This window comes from Larus michahellis, chromosome 2 (genome assembly GCF_964199755.1).
Source record: "Larus michahellis chromosome 2, bLarMic1.1, whole genome shotgun sequence".
In the NCBI taxonomy this organism is placed as follows: Eukaryota; Metazoa; Chordata; class Aves; order Charadriiformes; family Laridae; genus Larus; species Larus michahellis.
Genome location: NC_133897.1, coordinates 1896020 through 1915089, shown reverse-complemented (window position 1 = coordinate 1915089; position 19070 = coordinate 1896020). Strand labels below are relative to the sequence as shown.

Genomic DNA, 19070 nt, shown 5'->3' with positions numbered 1-19070 from the left:
CTAGTTAAAAAAAAAAGAAAAAAAAAAAGATGCTGCGAGTTGTCAAAGGAAACAGAAGCAAATCGGAATAAAGGAAAAGCTTTTAAAAGCTTCAAAAATAGAATGTGAAAGGGAATCAAACACTTACATGGGAGGAAAAGCTTCAAACTGACCTTTAAGTACATTGCTCTTGTTCAACAAACACCTTGAATTGAACCACAATTTATAAAGCTGAGGACCACGCTGATGTTGCCTTCCCAGTAATAACCATCACGCATTTCCTTCAAGAAGAGCCGCGAAGTGAAATTCCTGCAGGGACTGCAGTAGCTTCAGGCCTGCTTTCCTATGGATTTGTCTGCCAGGGACGTTCTCCGAGGTTTAATATAGCAGGAGCCCCAATCAAAATGTTTTCCCCAGTTAAACTTCACAACAGGTCTCCCAAATCAGTTCCCTGATAGCTGAGCTCACACTGGATCTTTCAGTAGGGTGGGGGAAAAAAAGTCTCCTATATCCAAGCTCTTTTCCTGAGGCTTGTAGGGGCCTCGTAGGTACCAAGTGTCCACCCTCCATCACACCAGCACGAAACTGGTCAACGTTTCAACTAGGGAGAAGAGACACAATACCACCAGCCTTCCCTCCTTGGGAAAACCGGGGTTTTCCATTAAAAAAATAAAAAGCTACCCACGACAGGTAAATTTAAACACCCTAAAGAACAAGTAGTTACAGTGAAAAGTTTATCCATTTGAAGGCTAAACGAGATTTCCCCAGCGGAGAGCTTACACACCATCCGTATCTCCTGGCGCTTCCACAACTCATCCCTATGGAGCTCCTACTCCTTCGGCACGAAAGCGTTATCAGCCACGGATGAAAAGAGCCTTCGTGTCAGTCATTATTTCCACGGAGGACACTCAAAAGCTCCAGCAAAAAGGCAATCCAGATGCCTCCGCTGGGACTACGGAGCGGTGGATTAAAGGAGCCAAGGTTTTAGCACTGTCTAGGTTTGGGTTGAAAAGGAGTAGTTAATCTTTTTTTATGGGTACAGATGAAAAGAGAAAAATTATGTAAAAATCCTCTGTCCATTACCATGGCGATGCAAAAGTAAGTCAAGATTAATGAGCATGAGGAAAAAAATCAGATTTCATAAACTTTCGGCTGGTTTCTCCTAGGAAAGTTAACCCTCCATTCACAAGATACGCGTGGGGCTCCCGACAGGGTTTATGGGATCACTGTGGTTTCATACTAAAATACGAGGGAAAACATTCAGCACAGTCTTTTCAAAGATTTTTGCCTCCGAGCGGAGCTTCTGCTGGGCTGCTCCGCTGGCAGTCTGACAAGGCGGCAACAGTTCCTGCTGCGAAGGGCACAAAGCAACGTGAAAAAGAATCACAGAATCATAGATTTGTCTCAGTTGGAAGGGACCTTTCAGATCATCAGGTCCAACCATCAACCTAACTCTGACAAAAAACACCACTACCCCACATCCCTCAGCACCACGTCTGCCCGGCTTTTAAATACCCCCAGGGATGGCGACTCCACCACTGCCCTGGGCAGCCTGTTCCAACGCTCCAAAACCCTTTCCGGGAAGAAATTTTTCCTAATATCCATCCTAAACCTCCCCTGGCACAACTTGAGGCCGTTTCCTCTTGTCCTGTCGCCCGTTCCTTGGGAGAAGAGACCAATTCCCCCACCCCCGGCTACCCCCTCCTTTCAGGCAGTTGTAGAGAGCGAGAAGGTCCCCCCTCCACCTCCTTTTCTCCAGGCTGAACAACCCCAGCTCCCTCAGCCGCTCCTCACAAGACTCCTGCTCAACCCCTCAAAAGCTCCGCTGCCCTTCTCTGGACACGCTCCAGCCCCTCGATGTCTTTCCTGTAATGAGGGGCCCAAAACTGGACACAGCACTCGAGGTAGGGCCTCATCAGTGCCAAAGGTATAAGTCAAGCTGGCTCTGCCTAAAGTATCTGCTTATACCAACCTCAGCCTAAGGAACAGGATCCCAAACATCCCAGGAGCTGCCCTCACACTTCAGAAGCACATGCAGTGGGTGAGGGATGGGGAGGTGCTGGCCATGCCAGAGAGGAAAGGATGTCAGGGCTCAAATGGGACTAGAGCGTTGAGGACTTCTGGTCCTTATCATGCCCCTGTCATAGAATGGTTTGGGTTGGAAGGAACCTTAAAGCCCATCCAGTGCCACCCCCCTGCCCTGGGCAGGGACACCTCCCACCACACCACGTTGCTCCAAGCCCCGTCCAACCTGCCCTTGAACCCCTCCAGGGATGGGGCAGCCACAGCTTCTCGGGGCAACCTGGGCCAGGGGCTCACCACCCTCACAGCAAACAATTTCTGCCTCACATCTCATCTCAATCTCCCCTCTGTCAGTGGAAAACCCTTCCCCCTCGTCCCATGGCTCCCCTCTCTGATCCAGAGTCCCTCCCCAGCTTTCCTGGAGCCCCTTGAGGGACTGGAAGGGGCTCCAAGGTCTCCCTCGAGCCTTCTCTTCTCCAGGCTGAACCCTCCAACTCTCTCAGCCTGTCCCCACAGCAGAGGGGCTCCAGCCCTCACAGCATCTTTGCATATCGCACCATCAGTCTGATTTGCTTTCCGTCTCTCCCCGGGTCATCCTTTCCCACTCTGCCATGTCTTCTTGCCACTTCGAGCCCGCTGGTCCATCCTTCCTAAACTGCTGAGCCTCAGACAGGACACGGCAGCCCAACACAGAACCAAACCAAACAGAAAAGAATTGCTACACGCGTCTTCCTAGCACTGAGCTGCTCCATCACATGAGTCCAGCGCTGCCAGTTGTACTTTCATCTCCAACCTACTGCCATCCAAATCCTCCCTGCATGCGCTCTCTTTGTCTTTACAGGAGTCACAAGCTGTATTTTACATAGAGGGAGAAAAAAATATCACCCTGAAACTCTAGAAACTGGCAGGGAAAGGGATCTCAAAGCTCCTCTCAACACTTTAACTGCATTCAGCATACGACAGCCTGACCCAGCACGCCTTAAACCTCTCTGCTCTCTCACAAAGCCAAATTTGGGATGTTTCCTCTCGACGTTCTCCTCTCCCTCCTCATCCAAATCAGCCCAGCAGCAACGTGCCACAGTCCAGTCACGCCATGAAGTATTTCCTCTCCTTTCAATAGCAGCCCCACACGAGATTATTTCAACAGCTGGATCAAAGGAGGGGACCCAGGTTCCAAGCAGCGTCCGAGACGACAGTTCCTCTACTCGGATATCTATTGCTAAAAATAAATAGCTGTGGGAAAAGTACTTAGCTCCTTGCAAGAAAGATAACGAACGTACTTCTTTATTTCGCTACTTTGCTTCTCTGCTGCTATCCAGAGGAAAGGCCTAGCAAATCCTTTACTAAATATATACATACATATTTTTAGCTAAAATAAAAGTCCTCCCCAAGCCAGAAGAATTCGTGGATGACACACACGCTATATTGGGATACCTAAACCAACTAAAAGGCCCGTGACCTTCCCCCCTCCCACGCTTTTTTTACAAGCACAATTTTCCTTATCACGGATGGATCCCTAAATCAGCTTAGCATTCCCAGAGACCTCAGTATTTTTAAGACCATAGAATCATAGAATGGTTAGAGTTGGAAGGGACCTTAAAGATCATGAAGTTCCAACCCCCTGCCCTGGTCAAGGACACCTCCCACCACACCACGTTGCTCCAAGCCCCGTCCAACCTGGCCTTGGACCCCCCCAGGGATGGGGCAGCCACAGCTTCTCTGGGCAACCTGGGCTGGATGCAAGCTCCAATTTACCAGGTGCTTAGAGACACACGGCAGGACGGGCCTGCTGGAAGCACTGACATTACGTGGTGATTTTAGCAGGGTTTGAAGCAAGGTAAGCTCCGGTCCATGCCATACCCGAGCAAAGCCTTCATCTAGCTCCAAACCAAGCAGATGTGAATGCATCGGAGAACCGGTTTCAAGGGCAACCTGCAGACAAGCATTTCATAAACACAAGTAACTACAGTTAATTATCAACTTGCTCAGCAGAAAGCCGCGCTTATGGAAATACAGCTTCTTGGAGATTAAGGGGAGGACTCGCAACAAAATTCAAGTTTTCAGATAGGCAGGGACACCGGCTCCGCTTAGACTGGCCTGCGGTGACCAACAGAGCTATCTCGTGACTTCTTATCTAGGACAAGGACTTGCTTTCTGCTCCAAACACCATTTTGGACTGAACCATCCATTAAGCAGACAAAGCCTCCCCAAAAAGCTTCGGTCCGATCCGTAATGCAACAATTTTACAGTCGAGGTGGTTCAAGTGCTTTCTGCTTTCCAGGGGAAGCGCCACGCCGTTGCACTCCTGTTTTAATCTGGAAAAATTGCAAAGTGCTATTGAAACTCAGCCCGAAAGGTCTCCGTCCTGAAAATATCCCTAGTTTTGCATATCTCACGGCTGGTCAAACTGCTCCAGCTCGCTCCGGCAAGCGCTTGCAGGACCTCAGTGTGTGCAAACACGGAGTCACCTCCAGGCAGGTGGCTTTAAACAGATTCGGGAGACCTTGTTCTCCCATTTTGCTTCAAAAGGTATAGTTAGGCGACAGTCAGTAACAGTTAAATTAAGACACTAAACACAATCGTGCTAAGCTAAAGCTTAAATAGGGCAAAAGTTTTTCTTCAGCTGAAAAGTCTTCCTGAGAAACGCAAACAGGACGTTTTAATCTGATTTTCAGCCATTAGGCAAGAAAAAAAAAAAAAAGACATAGCAGATAATCAGGGCTTTACCGCGCGATACTGCAAGGATAAAGCCTCAGCGCTGTTATTAGCATCAGCACAACGAGCTTTGGGCAACGAGCGCGCTACGGAGCAGCTCAACACTCCCGCAGCTTTTACCGTCCGCACTGAGTCATTCAATAAATAAAAGCCATTTGAAGAATCCCATCCTTCATCCCGCAAAAGCCTTCCTTTAGGAGAGGTCTGCAATTTTAGGGAAGGGCTGTCCCCATTTTCCCCCGCTGCAGGATCTTGGGAGCTGGAACCGTTTGCTACTTAAAAAAAAAAAAAAAACACACAACCTTAAACTTGAATAGAATCTACGTCACTGCGTGACCTTTTGCGAGGCTCCCTGCAAAAACTTGGTGGGGTTTTCCTGTTAATTGAAGGTGGCAGTGAAAACACGAGCTCAGCGCCGCTTATGTAAGCGACCAGCTTCAGAAAGACTTTTATTTTTTAAAAAAAACAAAGAAATGTCGCAAGTTTGGCAGAAAAACGTGCACAGCCCCGTTAAAGGCTACGATACTTGCCGGTGCGTTTCCGCTCCTCCAAAGTTTACCTTCGAGGCTGCTCCCACCATCTTTTCACTTGAGTCTCCAACGGCTTTGAGAGAACAGGATAGTTTGGGCTTTTTTTTGGATTCACTTTCCTTGGTTTGAGATTTTTTGGGGGGTATAAAACAGGGAGAGATGACCTTTTGATTTGCAGGACTCACAGAAACAACAGTCACGCGAAGCAAAAAACCCACCCTGCCCGGGCCTGCACGCATCAGACTTATCCCAAGGGAGTAAAAACGGTCTCGAAGAATAACCCAAAGCACCGAGAAAAGCCCAAACGGGTCTAAAAAAAACGGGGTTTGGGCGTTTCAACTCCACGCCGGCAATTCAAAGGCGAGCAGCCACAACGGAGCAGGCTGCGCAGGAACCCTCAGGGCTTGTAAGCTCCGTGAGCAGCTGATATTTTGATTTGATTTTCTTAGAGGATGAAGAAAAAAGATGAGAGGAAAGCTGGCAAACTAAGATTACGGTTACACAATTCGAAACGATTTTTTTTTTTTTTTTTGCCAGAACAGGATGCAATATTCAATATGGCAACAACGCAGAGTCCATAATTCGATTGCTTGCTACTGAAAGACGATTTTATTTAAATTTAGGAGGGAAATGGCTTCTCCGATACTATACTTGATCCTCTACACTACAAACTCTGTTGATGCCATCCATTGAGGCTGGGAATCCAACATCAGCTCACCTACTGTTTTAAGCAGATTTCTAGAAGCAAGTGGTGACTGACATTTCGAAACGTACATTACGCCCAGAACTCAAACACGTTTTTTTATTCAGTAAAAAAAACCCTTTTGCTGGTGATCAATAAAAGGCGGCACAACAGGTCGGGTGAGCACAGCAGAAAGGACAAGATCACCCGTTGAGGTTTTTGTACCTTTGGGTATGACCTCACTTGTTTCCTCGCTGAGTGGGAAAAGCTGAGCATCACTTTCCCGTGAAAATTGAGTGCAATTTGCAGAGAAATCCTGAACTGAAGGAAGATCCTTATCAGATATTAAGCACCCATTCCCTAAATGCGCAGAAACGCAGCAGAAAGCGAAGCACCTTCTCTCCTGCAAACCCCAACAGTGTTTTTTTTACAGCACCAGATGAGGATCAGCAGGTCCCCTCTTCTCCCTCTGCCAGGGTTTGGGCTGTCGCAAGCACGGCAAAAGACTTGGGAAAGACCCGACTGGTTAGATGACAGCGTTTGCAGGTGAGATCACCCACAAGGAAATCCAACAAGGGCTGGCAGAAGGGGGGTAAAATTGCGCCTATCTGAGCAATGAGGCAACAGGTGAAATTCAGAGCTTGGTGTAAAGCAACGCGCGTGGCAGGGGAAAAATAATTCTGGATATACGTGTACGGAATGAGCTCCCAATGAGTTCTGCTGCTGGGGAAAGGTCTCGGTTGAGACTGATAGGATTGGAAAAAGTAGACGAGCTTTGACGGTTGAAGACAGGCTCGTGTGGCCAAAGTGAGACTATTTAAAAACAAACAAACAAAAGGAAGTCATGTGCCAGCGCGGTAAACTCACGAGTGCCCCACATCCCCTCTCAGCAAAAGGGCATCCCAGCACTCAGGGAGGTACCAGGGAAAGTCACCGAGATGATTCAGAGAGACTTTTACACAAGGAAAAGCTTCCCAGACCACAGCTTGAATCTGGAAGAGAGACCGAGAGAACTACAAAAATCACAAACACAAAACCATTATTATTTTGTGTTTCCCACAAGGGCCGTGTGAGAGAGCACCCAAGGCAACTTCCATTTAATGGGTGTAAAACCAAAGGAGGTAGTTTTGTCATTAAACCGTGGATCTCTGTCTCAGGAGGCTGCAAAAGCCCAAAGTAAAAAGGGATTTTAAAAGGCTCACACAGGTCTACCAGGAGCCATCGTGGGCTACCAGGCATTATCCTCGAAGGCGGCATACGCTGGCGCTGCACATGAGATACTATTCGTGGAAAAGAAGTAAGAACATCCTCGCAGGGACTGAGTCAGAAAATCTCACCCCAAAATTTTAAAAAACCCTCCGTAATAAAGCAGATAAGAACAACAACCCACGCACTACACCCTCCACAACCGCTCCATCTTATTCCATCTAAATTCACCAGGCAGGACAGAAAAGAAAGGAAAAAGCTTTTCTTTTGGAAAGAGCTTTTCTTCTCGGTAAGGCTGGGCAGGGGTCTATATCCCACTTTTCCCTTTGGGAAGGCTCAGCTCTCCGATACTAACGAACATCTGAAGGCAAGAGACAGAGCAGAACACCAGCCTGTCCACCAAAGTCACGGCTCCTGTTAATAACCCCAAGAGAAGGTCCCTCACTGGCGGGCCAGGACATCTTCCCACGTTACTGGACCGTACTAACCTGGATCAACAAATTTAGGGTGACGCGGCAGAAGGGGAGCAGAGCGAGCGCCGCCCCGCTAACCCAAAAGAGGAGAATTAAGCAATACCAGGACATGCCAAGACATGCCGGAGCGCGGCTGCCTTCTTCAGTGGGCGCTGCCGAAGTATTAATCGCCAAGTTTCTCAAGTTTATTCCACCCTTCTTTCACCCCCAATCTCGATTTTAATATTCTGAGCCTAGCATTTGCGGAGGCAACAAGGACAGCCAGGTAAAATAGGTGAAGTTTTTTGGGTGAGGATACAACCCATCACAAAACTTTTGAGATAAATTCCTTAAAAACCAACCCCGGATATTTTGCTGCCGGCAGCATCTTGTACAACACAAGATTTACAATAAATACCGCGAATTCCTCTGAGGCTGTGCGAGGAGCCATCTCCAGTGCACACATCCAAGAAGAAAATCCCAATTTAGGGCCCCGCTTGCCCCTGGCTTTAGTCAGGCAACACAACCAGCTCCTCAGTATCCTCAAGCCTGTACTAAAGGCAATCGGGTCTCAACGTCGCTATGGAAGAGAATTTTAAGGCCCAGAAAGCGCCAGAGAAACGTAACACGCTATTAACTAACCCTGGGGTGAATCTTTGTTTTCATCCTCGCTACCAAACCCAGGTTGCGGCCCGGATTTCAGATGTGATGCAAACACAGGGAACCAGGGAAGATAACGTCAAAAAAAAAAAAAAAAAATCAAGAGGCTTAATCACAGGAGGCGGGTTTTTAGCAGAACAAGGGGCAGCACGGCAAAGGCAGAACAGAAAAGCACGAGGAAGCCCAAGGCCAGCATGGACCCCTCGCGTGGGACCAATGAGACCCAGTATTGTCACCAGGCTGTCACCCAAATCCCCTCCTCCTGCACTTGCACCCCAGCCCCCTCCCCACAGCGGGGGACCCTCTCTACCCCATTCCTCTCTGCTTTCCCCCACCCCACTTCCGAACCCTCTCTTGCTTGACCCACCAAACACCAGCCATCCCTCCCCCTTGCCCCCTACCAACCCCCCCTGCCCAGCCCCACCAGCCTGGTGGCCCCAGATCCCTCAGCCCCCTTTCCCAAGCACCCCTGAACTCCCGCCTTGCCCTTAACCACCATCTCCCTCTATCCTCAGGCCCTTCCTACCCCTCTCCCCCTCCCCAAAACCCCAGACCCATCTCAGACCCTCTGCCCCCCCTTTCCCCAAAGCTCACCTCAGACCCCCCTGTGGCCCCCCAACATCCTCAGACCCTCTGTGGCCCCTCCCAACATGCTCAGACCCACCTCAGACCTTCTGTGCCCTCCCCCCAACATCCTCAGACCCACCTCAGACCCTCTGTGGCTCCCCCCAACATCCTCAGACCCACCTCAGACCCTCTATGGCCCCCCCCAACATCCTCAGACCCACCTCAGACCCTCTGTGGCTCCCCCCAACATCCTCAGACCCACCTCAGACCCTCTGTGGCCGCCCCCAACATCCTCAGACCCACCTCAGACCCTCTGTGGCTCCCTCCAACATCCTCAGACCTACCTCAGACCCTCTGTGGCTCCCCCCAACATCCTCAGACCCACCTCAGACCCTCTGTGGCTCCCCCCAACATCCTCAGACCCACCTCAGACCCTCTGTGGCTCCCCCCAACATCCTCAGACCCACCTCAGACCCTCTGTGGTCCCCCCCCAACATCCTCAGACCTTCTATGTCGCTCCCCAACATCCTCAGACCTTCTGTGTCCCTCCCCAACATCCTCAGACCCTCTGTGGCTCCCCCCAACATGCTCAGACCCACCTCAGACCCTCTGTGCCTCCTCAACATCCTCAGACCCCCTCCCCAAACCCCCAGGCCCGACTCAGATCATCTGCCTCACTCCGCCCCAGGCCCACTCCGGCCCCTCACACCCTTCCACCGCCCACCCCGCCCCGCCATCCCCCCCGCCACCTGAAGCGTGCGCTGCCGCAGGGCCCTCAACCTCTCCCGCCGCCGTCGCGCCTCCTCTTCCAGCCTCCCCAAAGCCGGGCCGGCCGCCGCCTCCTCCGCCTCCAGGCCACCACCGGGCGCCGCCATCTTGGTCCTTCCCCACACACACGGCGCCACCCGCCGTACAACCCCCAGCGCGCATGCGCCCCCCAGACTCAACCCATCCACCGCCGAGCGCATCGATGGGCTAAACCGTCGATCGATGGGCGCAATCGGGGGCGGGGGGGGGGAGGATGCAACAAGAAGCGGCGAGGGGGGCATTAAAAAAAATTAAAAAATAATTTAAAAAAATTAATTAAAAGGGAAAATAACCCCACATTTACCTCTTCCGCCCTGCCAGGCTTATTCCCCCTCCCTCACATGGCGTGCAAGGTTTAATTGGGGGGGATAATTATTTTGGGGGGGGGGGGGGGGGTGCATTTGGGGTATTTTAGCTTCCCCACCCCCCTTTTTACCTTTGGGCTGCCGGGGGGGGGGGGAAGGTAAAAAGGGGGGTGGGAGGGGTATCCCCACCCTTACAGCAGCAGGTACACGGTACCGGGGGTGGGGGGGCGGGGGGGGCGGTGACAGGGGCCCCCCCCCCGTACCTGGGGGAGGGCCCGGCGGGGGGGGGGCGGAGCTGCCCGCCGTACCGAGCCGTGCCGGCCCGGCATGGCTTCCCGGGAGCGGCTCTACGAGCTTTGGATGCTCTACTTCGCCAAGGTGAGATGGGCATCGGGACCCCCCCCCCGCCAAGGAAGGAGGAAGGCGGGGGCTGGGGGGCAGCACCCATTTATTTCCCCCCCCCGCCCCGGGGTTGCCCTGCCCGCACCCCCCTGCTTGGAGGGAGGGGGGGAGCTGCACTACCTTGGGCGTATCGTCGCACTGCCCCATTTTGGGGGGGGGCACCGCGTTCTTTCCACACACACACACACCCCCCCCTCGCACCCCACTGCTACATCCCCCCCCCCCCCGCCTCATTTTGGGGGGGGGCACCGCATCCCCCCCCCCCCCCCCCCCCCGCACCCCACTGCCGTATCCCGGGGTCCGCCACAACACCCCCCTCCCCTCCGGGCGACCCTCATGGGAGGGGGCACCGCGTCCCGTCCCCCCCCCGGACCCACCTGCCGTATCCCGGGGGTCCACGACACCACCCCCCCCCCCCCCCCTCCGCCCCCGGGGGTCACCGCACCCCGACGTTCGCGACACCCCCCGTGTTCCTACTCTGGGGGGCACCGCCACCCCCCGGACCGCCCCCGCGTCCCACTGTGACCCCCCCGCTGCATCCCGCGACCCCCCCCCCCCGCCCCGTGCTCCAGCCCCCGCCCCCCCCTCCGGGGGTCACCGCACCCCGAGGTCCGCGAACCCATCCACCTAGGGGGGTACCGCGTCCACCCCCCCGGACCTCCCCCCGTGTCCTCCCTGGACCCCCCCCCCCCCTGCTGCATCCCGCGACCCTCCCGGACACCAGCGCCGCATCCCCCGCCCCCCCCCGCCCGTGCTCCCCACTTTGGGGGCGGCACCATATTCCTCCCGGACCCCCCGGGCCTCTCCCCCCCCTCCCCCCGGGGGCACCGCATCCCCCTGGACCCCCCCACCGCATCCCGCACCCCCTTCCCCACCTCTCCCGGGGGGACGGGGTGGGGGGGGGGCGCACCTCCCTTAAACCCAGTGGGGGGGTCTGGGGGGGGTCCGTATCTGTCCCCCCCTCCCAGGTCCCGGCAGCAGGTGCGGCCGCGGTGACATTGGAGCGTTGGGAGTGACAAGGAGAGGGGGGAGGCGGGGGGGGGGGGTGTCCTGCTTCTGGGGGGGGTGGCCTGCTCAGTGGGACACCCGTAGCCCCCCCTCGGCATCGCCACCTCCCCCCGTGTCCCGTGGCCAGGGGTCCTGGGGGAGTAGAGGGGTCCCTGGCCGGCAGCTTGCGGGGACCCCCCCGTCCCCCTCCCCGAGAGTCCCCGGTGCTTTGTTTTCTCCTTAATTATCCCCGCTCTGAAGTGGGGGGGGGGGGCCCTGATCCTGCAGGACAGGAGACACCCCCCCGCCCTGTGTCACCCCCCAGCTCCTGCGCCCCCAGGGTGGGGTGACCAGCTGGGGTTTTGGGGTGAAAAAGGCTTATTTCTGCCCCCAAAACCGCACGCCGTCCCCAGCACGTGGCTGGGGACGCTGGGAGGGCAGGGCACCCCCGGCTGGGGATGGGGACAGCCGTGGTGTCACCTCGTCCGTGGTGTCACCTCATCCGGCCCCGCAGCGTCCCCTGGGACCCACCAGGCTTTGGTGGGGCAGGTCCTGGGGGCATGTGCAAGGGACACGTGGGGTGACATCGGGTGGGCATGGTGGTACGGGGACAGGTGCAGTGACATCGGGTGGGCGTGGTGGTATGGGGACATGTGCGGTGACATTGGGGGCCATGGTGGTACGGGGACAGGTGCGGTGACATTGCAGGGCATGGTGGTACGGGGACATGTGCCGTGACATTGGGGCCATGGTGGTACGGGGACATGTGCAGTGACATCGGGTGGGCATGGTGGTGCGGGGACATTTGCGGTGACATCGGGTGGGCATGGTGGTGCGGGGACAGATGCCGTGACATTCGGGGGCATGGTGGTACGGGGACATGTGCCACACCATGGAAGTGTCCATGGTCGTATGGGGACATGTGCCATGCTGTGGAGGTGTCCAGTGTTGTATGGGGACATGAGCCACACCATCGAGGTGTCCGTGGTCATATGGGGACATGTGCCATGCCGTGGAGGTGTCCAGTGTTGTATGGGGACATGTGCCACGCCATCGAGGTGCCCGTGGTCGCACGGGGACATGTGCCATGCCATCGAGGTGTCCGTGGTTGTATGGGGACATGTGCCAAACCATGGAGGTGTCCATGGTCATACGGGGACATGTGCCATGCTGTGGAGGTGTCCGTAGTTGTATGGGGACATGGGACATGCCACGGAGGTGTCCATGGTTGCACGGGGACATGTGCCAAGCCATCGGGGTGTACAAGCTCACACAGGGGACACGTCCGTGCCATCGGGTGTGCAAGCTCGTGCAAAGGACACGTGCCACCCCACTGGGGCGTTCACACTCACGCGGGGACGGGCGCTGCGCCATGGGGCGTGCATGGTCATAGAGGGGACAGGTGCCGTGCCACCAGGTGTGCACGGTCACAGAGGGGACACGTGCCACGCCATTGGGATGTGCATGGTCATATGTGACATGCCATCAGGTGCGCTTGGTCATATGGGGACATGTGCCACGCCATCGAGGTGTGCGTGGACATATGGGACACGTGCCACTCCATCGAGGTGCGCATGGTCACATGGGGACACGTGTGTCACGATGCCAGGTGCACAAGCTTGCACGGGGACGCCTGCATCGCCATTGCGGGGTGCACACTCACACAGGGACACGTCTTGTGCCATCGCTCCCTTGGTGACACAGGCTGTGTGCTCCCACTTGGGGACACATGCCACGCTGTCATGGTGTGCCCACTCACCGTGCCACACCAACAAGGTGGCTGTGCCACCTCTGAGAGGCACCAGGGCCTTGGTGTCACCTCCCCAGACGGGTCACCTGTAAAACCGTGGTGGCCTTCACCACAGTGATGTCCCCAAGCACCCGGCAAGGACAAGGCTGCTGGGACACGTCCCTGGCGCCCGTCAACCTTCTGCTGTCCCACCACAGGCCTTGTTTGGAGGCGTCAACCCAGGGCACCAGGTGATGCCACCAGAGTGTGACCTCGATGGTAGTGTCCCCTTCCCCGGGCGGTGACATCGGATGGGGGCTGCGCGCCGGGAGCAAGTGCGTTATCTCTCGTGGCTTTAAAATAGGGCAGAGCTCTCGTGTCACCACGCCACCAGGGGACAGGGATGTCCCCAAGGGTGTCCCACGGGGTGGCCATGCCACGGTGGGGATGGTGCTGGCCACGTTGTCCCACACTGGACGGGGAAGGAGACAGGGACCCTGGTGGGGCCCCACTGTGGGGACCCCCAGTGTCACCCCCAATGCCAGGGAGGTGACAACCTGGTGGCTTTGCCACTGTCACTTTTTTTGGGGGGGTGTCGGCGGCGCCGGGGAGGGATGGAGGTGCCGGCACAGCGTTCCCAGGTGCCACCGCGCCGGCGGCCGAGCCCAGAAGCCACCCAACAGGCTCTGCCAGCCGGCAACCGGCTGGGACACGGCCACCGGCCCCGCCAGCGCCGCGCCGGGATGGGACACCGGCTCCGGGTGGGTGCAAGGTGGCAGGAGGGTGGTGGGGTGGGAGGGGGGGGGACGACGACAATGACATTGCAGGGGGGGCCGGGCCGGGGCGGGGGGGGGGGGGATGTACTGAGGACTGTCAAACTCAACACACCCCGGTTGCACAGATGGGGGGCGACGGCGGGATGCAGTGGGTGAAACCAAAGCGGGCCGGTGCCAGCCGTCACCCCCCATCGTCACCACTGTCACCTCGACCCCCCCACCCCCCACCCCAAGCTGCTGGGTGGGCGCACGGGGTTGGGGACAAGCCGGTGACACCCCCGAAAGGGTGGCGGGCGGTGGGAGGAAGCGCCGTTGGGGCGGCGGGTGCCGGGTGACTTGGCATTTCCTGATGGTTTGGGGTTGGTTTTCTTTTTGGTTGGTTTTTTTTTTTTTTTTTTTGGGGGGGTTGTTTTTGGGTGGCTTTTGCACAAGAGCGAAGAGGCGGGGAGGGGACAAAAAAAAAAAAAAGGGGGGGGGACACACATAAAATAATAACACACACCCACACGCTGTCACCTTGTCCCCAACCCGGCTGCGCCGGCACGGCTCGGCGTGCGCCGGGGTCATGGATGACCACGGTCACCCCCCCGGCCAGGTAATGGGGTGCTGTGGGCAGGGGGGGACACACATGGCGGTGACCCCCCCGCTGGATGGGGGGGGGCTGGCAGTACCCGGCGGGAAATGGGTGACGCGGGGGACGGGGTGGCGCATTCGGAGGGGGGGACAGTGGTGGGAGGGGGGTGAGGTCCCCTTGGGGCGCTGTGGGTGGCTGCGGGGGGGTTGGGGACCCTCGTGTCCCCGGGGAGGGAGGGGGGGGTGGTGCGGGGAGGGGGCTGTCACCAAGAGGGGACGGTCCCTTCCTGGGCTGGGGACACCCCGGGGTGCTGCGTGGGGGGTGTAAGGGGACATGGGTGACACCGAGGGGGGTGCAAGGGGGTGTGGGTGACACCAGGGTGCTGCAATGGGGGTGCTTGGGGACGTGGGTGACACCGAGCGGCTGTGTTGGGGTGCTTGGGGACATGGGTGACACCAAAGGGGGTGCAAAGGGGTGTGGGTGACCCCAAGGTGTCGCATTGGGGTGTGCGGTGACGTGGGTGACCCCGAGCAACTGTATTGTGGTGTTTGGGGACGTGGGTGACACCAAGGGGCTGTCTCGGGGTGCGAGGGGACATGGGTCACTCCAAGGCGCCACATCGGGGTACACAGGGACATGGGTGACACCAAGGGGCCGTGTTGGGCTGTGCTGGGACGTGGGTGACACCAAGGTACCGCATTGGGGTGCTTGGGGACATGGGTGACACCAAGGGGCCGCGCTGGGGTGCCTGGGGACATAGGTGACCCCAAGGTGCCGCATTGGGGTGTTTGGGGACATGGGTGACACCAAGGGGCTATGTTGGGATGTCTGGGGACATGGGTGACACCAAGGGGCTGTGTTGGCGTGCTCGGGGGACATGGGTCACTCCAAGGTGCCACTTTGGGGTGTGCGGGGAGGTGGGTGACCCCAAGCAACTGTATTGTGGTGTTTGGGGACGTGGGTGACACCGAGGGGCCGTGTTGGGGTTCTCAGGAACGTGGGTGACCCCAAGGTGACGCATTGGGTTGCTCAGGGACACGGGTGACACCACCGGGGTGCTTGGGGACATGGGTGACCCCAAGGTGCCACATTGGGGTGTTTGGGGACACGGGTCACCCCAAGGTGCCACATTGGCCAGCACCTCCACGGGTCGTGTGGCTCTGGATGCTGATTGGTCAGTGGCTCTACAGGTTGTGCTGCTCTGGTTGCTGATTGGTCAGCAGCTCCACAGGTTGTTCTGCTCTGGTTGTTGATTGGTCAGTGGCTCTACAGGTTGTTCTGCTCTGGGTTCTGGTTGGTCAATGGCTCCACAGGTTGTTCTGCTCTGGGTTCTGGTTGGTCAACAGCTCCACAGGTTGTTCTGCTCTGGGTTTTGGTTGGTCAGCGGCCCCACAGGTTGTTCTGCTCTTGTTGCTGATTGGTCAGTGGCTCCACAGGTTGTTCTGCTCTTGTTGCTGATTGGTTAGCAGCTCCACAGATGGTTCTGCTCTTGCTGCTGATTGGTTAGCAGCTTCGCAGGTTATTTTCCTCTGGGTGCTGATTGCTCGGCGGCTCCACAGGTTGTGCTGCTCTGGTTGCTGATTGGCCAGCAGCTCTGCAGCTTGTGTTTTTCTGGTTGCTGATTGGTCAGGAACTCCACAGGTTGTGTTTCTCTGGGTTGCTGATTGGTCAGCAGCTCCACAGGTTGTGCTGCTCCGATTGCTCATTGGCTGGTGCCTCCTGGGGGGGTGCTCACACCCCCCGGGTGCCAATAAACCGGTGGCTTCTGCGGAGGGGGGGGGACTTGACTATTCTGGCTGCTGATTGGCCGATACCTCCGTGGCGGTGGTCAGTGCGGGGTCTGATTGGCTCAGCCCCCCCCTCCTTGCCCTTGCAGAAGGACCTCTCCTACCTGCAGCAGTGGCTGGAAGCCTTCGTCATGAACTTTGAGAAGATCATCGCCCTGCCCTCGCTGGAGCCCAGGAGGTGAGGAGCACCCCGGCACCCGTGGGTGCTGCAAGAGTGACACCCCATGGAGGGGGGGGTGCGACACCCGCAGCTAAATTTAGGCGGCTCATCCGTTCTCGGCGGTTTTAAACCATCCGGTCTGAAGCTTGAAGGGGGGTCGATGGGGGGGATGTTGTGATGGTGTTGGGGGGGTGTTGGGGGAGGGAGGGGGTTGCATCCAGTCACCCCCATTTTCCACCACCACCCCACACACCCACACATCCCCCTCGCCCCGTCGCAGGCCGGAGGAGTCGGTGTCGGAGATCCCGGTGCTGCCGCGGGAGGTGCTGGTGGTGCTGAGCCAGCGGCTGGGACAGTGCGTGGTCCAGATCCCGCAGGAGGAGGGCGCTGGGACCAGCCTGGGGCAGGCGCTGCTGCTCCTCAAGTTCTTCATCATCATCTGCAGGTGGGTGACGTCCCACCACCATCATCACTACCGCCCCTCCACCCCCCCCACCCCCCCCTGCCGGGGGAGGGGGTGCCGGCCTCCCTTCATCCCCCTCCCCAACCCAACCCATGGGGATTCCCGGTTTCGGTCCTCCCCCTGCCCCAAATGCAGCCCAGCTCCGCACCCAGGTGCTGGCATGGGGGGACAATGAGGGGACACCCCCTATTTCTAGGTCCTGTTCCCGCCCCCCCCCCCCAAAGTCTTCGCCGAGAGGACCAAACTGGTATTGCCCCGGTCCCAGATTGCCACGCTCCCAAACCACCTCCTGGATGTGCATCCTCCCCCCGAAAAAAAGCAGAGCATCCCCCCCCACCCCTTGAAGAAGAGCGTCCCCCCCTGCACCCCCCCATGAAGTGCATCACCCCCCAAAGTGCATCCCCCCCCCCGCAAAGTGTAGCATCCCCCCCCAAAAGCGCATCCTCACCCCCCATGAAGTGCATCACATCACCCCAAAACACAGTATTTACCCCCACCCCTAAAGCACAGCGTGCCCCCCCTTCAAGTTCATCATTGCTCCCCCCAACAAAGTGCATCCCACCCCCCTTGGCCCCGCCACCTCCCGCCAGCCGACATAAGGTGATCCCTGGCAGCAGCGTCCCCAAGAAGCCACCACCTCCCTGTCCCTTGTGGGGGGGGACACACCATCCACCTGTCCCCCCCCCACCTTCCCAGCCAAGGATGGGGTTCATCTGAGGATGTGCCCTGGCTCCTGCTGGCTGCCATATTATCACCCCCCCCCCCAACGATGCATTAACCCCCCATAATAATTTAACCCCCATTCCCGATGCAATAACCATCCCCCCCCCTCCAGGCGCATGAAGCCCCCAAAGTGCATTAACCCCTCACACAATGCATTGACCCCCCCCCGATGCATTGACCCCCCCATCATGATGCCTGAACACCCCCCCATGGTGCAATAACCCCCCCCGATGCATTAACCCCCCCCATCGTGATGCCTTAACACCCCCCGCATGGCGCAATACCCCCCCCCGATGCATTAAACCCCCCCACAATGCAATACACCCCCCCCACGATGCATTAACCTGCCTGAATGCGATACCCCCCCGATGCAATAAAACCCCAAGGTGCTTAAACGCCCCCCCCCCCCCAATGCATTAACTCTCCCCCTTCATGCTTTACCCCCCCGGGTGCATTAACCCCCCCCCCCGCCCCCAATGCAATAACCACCCCAAGGTGCTTTAATCCCCTCAATGCATTAACCCCCCCCAATGCATTAACCCCCCCCGCCCCTGGATGCGTTGACCCCCCCCAATACTGCATTAACACCCCCCCGATATATTATCCCCCCACCAGGAACCTGGAAAACATCCAAGCGGACAAAACCCCCGGCTTCATCCCGGAGGTGCTGAAGCTGCTGCGGGTCTGCGGGAACAAGGTGAATCCGGGGGGAACCACGGGAGGAGGACTGGGGTGGGGGCTTGGTTTGGTTTGGGGTTTTTTTTGGGGGGGGGGGATTAATCTTGCTCCGCTTTTCCGGCAGCTGAGGAGTACACAGGAGGAGGAGCGGAGCGGGACGCAGCTGGAGAGCGGGATGCTCTACGCCCTGCACCTCTGCGAGTGCCTCTTCGACCCCTACCAGACCTGGCGCCGGCAGCTCAGCGGGTGAGCACGGAACCCCCCCCCCCCCCCCGGCCCCCCAAAAAGCCCCCCACACCCCGGCCCCCCTCAATTCACCCCTCTCTTCCCAGGGAAGTCATCAGCCCGAAGGAGAAGAGTAAATACAAGTTCGCCCCGGCCCCTTTGCCCCCCGAGTTCGGCGTCTTCTTCCAAGGTAAAGGTGGGGGCATCCCAGCACCCCCTGCATTGTCTCCTGCAGCCGGGCATGGTCTCGAGGGGCAGGGATGGGGTCAGTATGGGATCCATGGGTGTGTAGAGCACCCAGGGGTGGGTACGGGGTCAGTATGGGATCCATGGGTGTGTAGAACACCTAGGAGCAGGGATGGGGTCAGTATGGGATCCATGGGTGCGTAGAGCATCCCAAGGTGGGTACAGGGTCAGTATGGGATCCATGGGTGTGTAGAACACCTAGGAGCAGGGATGGGGTCAGTATGGGATCCATGGGTGCGTAGAGCATCCCAAGGTGGGTACAGGGCCAGTAAGGGGTCCATGGGTGCGTAGAGCATCCCAAGGTGGGTACGGGGTCAGTACGGGATCCATGGGTGTGTAGAACACCTAGGAGCAGGGATGGAGTCAGTAAGGGATCCATGGGTGCGTAGAACACC

The 19070-nt window shown here is 57.4% G+C and overlaps 2 protein-coding genes across 4 annotated transcripts in view; one reads left to right on the top strand and one right to left on the bottom strand.

The window, feature by feature from the left end:
* CCDC12 (coiled-coil domain containing 12) overlaps positions 1 to 9927 on the bottom strand; it is a 46888-nt gene extending 36961 nt beyond the window's left edge. Inside the window, exon 1 of one of the 3 annotated variants that reach the window (XM_074573869.1) lies at positions 9563 to 9927. In XM_074573869.1, the coding sequence (XP_074429970.1) occupies positions 9563 to 9862 (300 nt within the window). In that variant the 5' untranslated portion in view covers positions 9863 to 9927. Of the gene's footprint in view, positions 1 to 8228; positions 8758 to 9562 lie in introns of those variants that run through there. The other 2 variants (XM_074573870.1, XM_074573871.1) reach the window with 2 other exon arrangements.
* A 298-nt stretch (positions 9928 to 10225) lies between these two features.
* Positions 10226 to 19070, top strand: part of NBEAL2 (neurobeachin like 2) — a 32116-nt gene continuing 23271 nt past the window's right edge. Inside the window, exons 1-6 of the mRNA XM_074573867.1 lie at positions 10226 to 10303; positions 16270 to 16358; positions 16621 to 16785; positions 18142 to 18223; positions 18329 to 18450; positions 18537 to 18619. Coding sequence (XP_074429968.1) covers positions 10253 to 10303; positions 16270 to 16358; positions 16621 to 16785; positions 18142 to 18223; positions 18329 to 18450; positions 18537 to 18619 — 592 coding nt within the window. The 5' untranslated portion in view covers positions 10226 to 10252. The remainder of the gene's footprint in view (positions 10304 to 16269; positions 16359 to 16620; positions 16786 to 18141; positions 18224 to 18328; positions 18451 to 18536; positions 18620 to 19070) is intronic.